The following is a 5,492-nucleotide window of genomic DNA, read 5'->3' as shown; positions in this document are numbered from 1 at the left end:
ACAGGAAAGGGGGAAAAGAGAGATGGGTGCATTTCATAAGCACCAGGAACTATACCAAGCTCCTCCCAAGTACGAGGATCTCTTTAGACCCTCTAAAGTGGGGGGACACGTTATTCTTTCCATTATACAAAACGGAAAACGAAGGCTCCACTCACACCTCCTCAGTCTCCAGATTCTAAACAGTCTCTGCAGATTCTAAACAGTCTCTCCAGACTGGCGTTGAGCAAAAACCACCACTCCCGAGAGGACTTGCGTCAAAGCATCGCGAGAACTTCTGAGGGGCGGGTGGGCGGTGCTGTTTGAAAGCTTCTCGCGCAGCCAACCGCAGCTTTAGTTAGGCTAGGGCTGCCCTTGGCAGTGCCGCTCCCGAAGGTCTCTGTATTCAGGCGTTCGCCTGCGACAGCCTTGCACGGGTAGACTACGTATTGGGGGCCTGATCAGGACTCGACGTAGGCACGGTGGGCGCGGGTCGGGCCGGTGGCAGGCTCTGTGTGTGAGATCGGCGGCAATCATGGACGACGAGGAGGAGACATACCGGCTGTGGAAGATCCGCAAGACCATCATGCAGGTGAGCCGCGCGGGGGCCGCCCTCCTTGGAGAACACGGTGAGGGCGGGCCTGGCTGTGCCAGACGAACTGGGCACGCGGCGGCCGAGGCGTGAACGGCGGGTGCGAAGACCCGCTGATAGGAACGAGCCTCTTCACTCGCAGCCGCGCGGCTGGAGCGGAGGAGTCGAGCCCCAGAGCCCCCCGAGAGGGGCTCAGGATCTCGCTCGAGCTGGAGGGAGGGAAGGCGGGAGACGCTGGGTCGCCGTGTGTTTGTGTTCCTGGAAGGTTGTGGTGTTATAGCCCCTGATCCTTGAAGTCCTTAATCAGTAAGAGTTGGTAACAGGCCAGACTAGAAGTTCAGGCAAGGCTTTGTTGGAGCTTATGGTGCAGCAGGAGGGAGCGAAAACAAGCAACAGGCGCCCTTCCTAGCTCGTCTTGACGGGTGAGGGTGGGCGCGGGTCCAGGGGTCATGCCAGAGTGATGAGTTGGGTGGTCTGCCCGCCCTCTGGGTGTTGCAGTGTGCAGGGATCATGCCTGGCACCCAGCTTTTGCTCCGTGCACCTCAGAAGTAACAGTGTAGTTTATGACTTTTTGTTGTTTATAATTTGCTCCAGCTGGGCAAGTGCACAGTTATTTTTAGTCCCACATAGTTTCTGGGTATTCTGTTGCTGGAGGAGACATTTGTCCAAGTGCAGGCGTTGCCGCAAAGGGCCGCAGCTCCCAGTCTGTCTTATCAGCACCACCTTAAGTGTATAACACAGAATCCCGGGTTCTTGACGGTGGAAGGAACCCTGGTGGGCTGGTCTGACCGCTGTCTGGTGGCTACATAGATGCCTTGCCCACCAACTTGGTCTCAGTGTCACAGCAGTCATACCAGCTTTTTCTGTGTACCACATGCTTTAAGCTACCCTGTGAGAGGGGTCCAGTGTGATGCCACAAAGACTTGGGGCCTTGATCAAGAGCACCCAGCCGCCTGGGAATCGTGCTGGAGCTAAGGCCGGGCCGTGACCCAGCCTCTCCAACGCTTGGCAGAGCTAACCAAGACAGGGCTGGAACAACTGTGCTTCTACCTGATGGTGTCGGGGCCACGGGAGAGGAGACCCAGGTCTCTGAATGGAGATTCGGCGGGGGGTGGGGGATGTGGGCAGGGCTGGGTGGCATCTCCAACCTTCCTTTCTCTGTCCGGGTCCTCACCTAGTCCGTGTGATCACAGAGCCCAAGTTTCTGAGCAGGACCTTGAATTGCTGAGCCTCAGGCTTTCACCTGGTTTCCCAGCCAGCACCCTCCCGGCCTGCTGTACCTGTCAGACCTACGCCCTGGGGCCTGGCTCTGGACTCAACATCCTCCCTTGCATCTCAGGCCTTTCCCCAGTCTCCTCTGCGGTGGCCTCAACCCACCGGAGCTCTGGCTGCTGTCCCACCTCCACTGTGCAATCATCTGCCCTTTCTCTCTGCAGCTGTGCCACGACCGTGGCTACCTGGTGACCCAGGATGAGCTGGACCAGACACTGGAGGAGTTCAAGGCCCAGTTTGGGGACAAGCCCAGTGAAGGGCGGCCGAGGCGCACGGACCTCACGGTGCTAGTGGCGCACAACGATGACCCCACCGACCAGATGTTCGTCTTCTTCCCAGGTGAGGGCTGCTCGGGGCCAGCTCACAGCAGCCACCTGCTATGTGCCCCAGAGTCAGGCACCCATCCTCATCCTTCTGCCCCCTGCCCTCCTTGCTGTGGGGACCCCTTCTCCAGCTTCCTTTTTCTCAATCACCCACTCATTCTCTCTGGGCCTAAAGATCACATTTCCAAATACAGTTTCATTCTGAGATTCTAGGGCCAGGATCCCAACAGAGGGACTTTGGGGATAGAGGGGGTTAGTGGAATGGGAAGTGAGGAGAGCAGCTTGAGGGGGCGGATGTACTACACACAGACCCTGGGGCTGCCTTAGGCGCTGACCTGCTGGGCTTCTAGGGTCCAGCTGTTCTGTGGCAGGCCTTGCCTGCTGCCAAGATCGTGAGGACCCCCACTGCTGCAGCATGGAGATGGGTGATATGTGTCTGGCAGGACCATGCTGTCTGGGTCATCTCACCTCAGCTCATCTCTGAGAACCCCAGCCCTTGTCTCATGAACCCCCAGACTACACGACTTAATCCAGGGCTTCCCGAACCTTAGAGCCACTGAGCCCTGGGCAAGCCCAGACTCCCAGACCCCACTTCCAGAAGAGGTCCCTGAGGTCCAGGGGGCCCAGGGCACCTGTCAGCTCCCATGTGACCTGGAGGCAGCCATCCCCCCCCATTCTGGGAACCAGTTGCCTGGTTCTTGCTTTGCACACGGGGAGGCTGAGGCCCGAGAGTGGGAGTGGCACCGCAGTGCCTTGGCAGAGCCAGGTTAGAACCTGGGTGCCTGACGGGAAGGGGCCCCTCAGCTCTGACCAGCCTGTGCTCTGCCTGCAGAGGAGCCCAAGGTGGGCATCAAGACCATCAAGGTGTACTGTCAGCGCATGCAGGAAGAGAACATCACGCGTGCCCTCATTGTGGTGCAGCAGGGCATGACGCCCTCTGCCAAGCAGGTAAGCCTGCCCCGCTGGGGTGGGATGGAGCCTGGCCAGCACCTCTGTCCCCAGGCCCAGGGACCGGCTGCCACACTAGCTCCCAGCAACTCTCAGAGCATCCTGACAGGTGCTCACCTTTCTTGATGTGAGACCAAGGCCTTATCACTGTGCTGAGATCCTGGGCGGAGTTGGATGGGGTTTCCCAATTTATGATGTGAGATGTCTTTCTGAGCCACAAGGGTAAACCCTGCTCCACTTCCAGGGTGCCAGCTGCCCAGGAGGAGGAGCTGGGTTAGGGCGGGCCTGGGGGCCACACGGGGGTGGGCGGATGCCCCTGCTGCACTTGAGGGTTGATGTCTCTTCCAGTCCCTGGTTGACATGGCACCCAAGTACATCTTGGAGCAGTTTCTGCAGCAGGAGTTGCTCATCAACATCACAGAGCACGAGGTAAGGGTGCGGGGTCTCGGGTGGGATGAGACTGGAGAGCCACCCCCCAGCCCCTCACCTTTTTAGGAACAGCAGACATCTTGGGGGCCCCCAGTGTGGAAAGGAGGTAGGGCGACCCAGCCTTCAGTCAGAAGTTGGGGGGCAGGGTGCAGTTTCTATCTCCCCTGGTGCCCCGGGTCCCAGGATTGTGCCCTGTGGCCCATCTGCAGGGCAGGTGTGTAGGCTCCAGACACCCACCCCTTCCCTCCCAGTGTGGAATCAGGACTGGCGCAGACACCTGGAGCCCGAGCTGTACCCCTCCCCTGGGGGCTCCCAGGGTCTGCTGCCCCATGGAAACCGGGTTCTCTTCTCATAGCTGGTCCCAGAGCATGTGGTCATGACCAAGGAAGAGGTGACGGAGCTGCTGGCCCGGTAGTATCCTTTCTGGCCCCTGACTGGGCCCAGCTCCTCTCCCCACCCTGCCTTTCACCCCAACCCCAGTCAGTCCAGCAAGGCCTTTTCCCTGACCTGCTACCCAGTAAACTCCGAGAGAACCAGCTGCCCAGGATCCAGGCAGGAGACCCTGTGGCGCGGTACTTTGGGATAAAGCGCGGACAGGTAAGAAGCCCTCCCAGGGTGGAACTAGAGCCAGGGCTTCTGGGCAGGGCGGAGGGAACCCCAGGCTGCTGCTCCTGCGCTGCTCCAGCTCTGCTTCCTGCCCCTAGGTGGTGAAGATCATCCGGCCGAGCGAGACTGCGGGCAGGTACATCACCTACCGGCTGGTACAGTAGCTGCCTGTGGACAGACAGCTGGCGTCGAGGGGCCAGGCAGTGGCATTCATCCCACTCCTGTGAGCGCGCCCCACCACTTCCGTCTCTGGAGGCAGCCCCAGTTCCGGCCTGGTTGTGCCCAGCTTCTGTGACGATCAGTCACAGATCACATGATTAACTGCCTGTTTCTCTCCCAGCATGTCCCCTGGGGGACAGAGAGACGGTCGTGACCACCCCCTCACTCCACCCCACCCCCGCCACTCCTGGCCAGGAGTGTGGGAGCTGGTTGCCTTGTGAACCTTGCCTCTGCTCCCCCTGGATCCTAGGGCGCTTTGCCTTGCGCCATGGATCTGCCTTTCCTGGGCTGAGAGTGAGTCCCTGCAGCCTCTCCTGGATGCCAAGCTCTGGCCCTGGATCCCAGCTGACGGTGCCTCTGGAGGGGCCAGGACACCTCAGGGTGGCCCGGCATTCTCTGGCCTCAACTTGCTGTGTCCCCCACGGTGGCCCTGATGCTGCCTGTCCAGGGGCTCTGAGGACAGTGGTGGTGAGATGGAAACTGGGATTTGGTTGCTTTGGAATGCTGGGCATCTTAAAGAATTAAAGCTATTTTGAGTAATAAGTTCACTCATCTGAAGACCAAGGCAAAACAACATTGGGTTTGCTGTGAGCAGTCTTGCTCAGGCTCTAAGCCACTCCACAGGGTCACTGCCCACTTCCCCTGGAGGGGTGGGCAGGGGTGGGGCTCCAGCATGCCCTCTAGCTTTGCTTCTTGGTGCTCTTCTTCCATAGCAGTTGGAGGTCAGACTACCTAGTTTTCCTCTATACTAACTTCAGAGGCCTCCCTCCCCAGGCTAAGTGCCATTGTTTGTATTTTTAATTAATAGCTTTATTGACATGCTATCTACGTACCATACAGTTAACCCGTTTAAAGTTCATGGTTCTGTGATTTTTAGTACATGCACAGTTGTGCACCACAGTCAACTGTGGAACATTCCATCACCCTAAAAAAAAGCCCCATCCTGTTAGCAGTCACCCCAGCCCAACTACCACTAACTCTGTCAATCTGCCTGTTCTGGACCTTTCCCATCAGTGGAATCACACCCTGTATGTCCTTCTGTGTCTGCTTCTCTCCTGAGTATCGTGTTCTCAGGGTCTGTCCACATGGTAGCGAATGTCAGGGCTTCTCTCCTCTTCCTGGCTGAG

At 58.5% G+C, this 5,492-nt stretch overlaps 1 protein-coding gene across 1 annotated transcript; it reads left to right on the top strand.

Moving 5' to 3' along the window:
* The first annotated feature begins 322 nt into the window (after window positions 1–322).
* Window positions 323–4,908, top strand: POLR2E (RNA polymerase II, I and III subunit E). The gene is made up of 7 exons (XM_020890331.2): window positions 323–568; window positions 2,005–2,179; window positions 2,996–3,111; window positions 3,460–3,540; window positions 3,896–3,954; window positions 4,059–4,137; window positions 4,245–4,908. The coding sequence occupies exons 1-7, from the start codon at window positions 512–514 to the stop codon at window positions 4,308–4,310; spliced, it is 633 nt and encodes a 210-aa protein (XP_020745990.1). The 5' UTR covers window positions 323–511; the 3' UTR covers window positions 4,311–4,908.
* The last annotated feature ends 584 nt before the right edge of the window (window positions 4,909–5,492 follow it).

This window comes from Odocoileus virginianus, chromosome 3, assembly GCF_023699985.2.
Source record: "Odocoileus virginianus isolate 20LAN1187 ecotype Illinois chromosome 3, Ovbor_1.2, whole genome shotgun sequence".
In the NCBI taxonomy this organism is placed as follows: domain Eukaryota; kingdom Metazoa; phylum Chordata; class Mammalia; order Artiodactyla; family Cervidae; genus Odocoileus; species Odocoileus virginianus.
Note: the sequence above shows the minus strand (reverse complement) of the source record. Positions and strands in the feature narration are given on the sequence as shown.

Excerpts from the sequence above, each read along its gene's own strand:
- POLR2E (XM_020890331.2), top strand. The coding sequence starts at position 512 with ATGGACGACGAGGAGGAGACATACCGGCTGTGGAAGATCCGCAAGACC. Across the intron at positions 2,180-2,995 it reads GATGTTCGTCTTCTTCCCAG|AGGAGCCCAAGGTGGGCATC; the intron begins GTGAGGGCTGCT and ends CTCTGCCTGCAG. Across the intron at positions 3,955-4,058 it reads ACGGAGCTGCTGGCCCGGTA|TAAACTCCGAGAGAACCAGC; the intron begins GTATCCTTTCTG and ends CCTGCTACCCAG.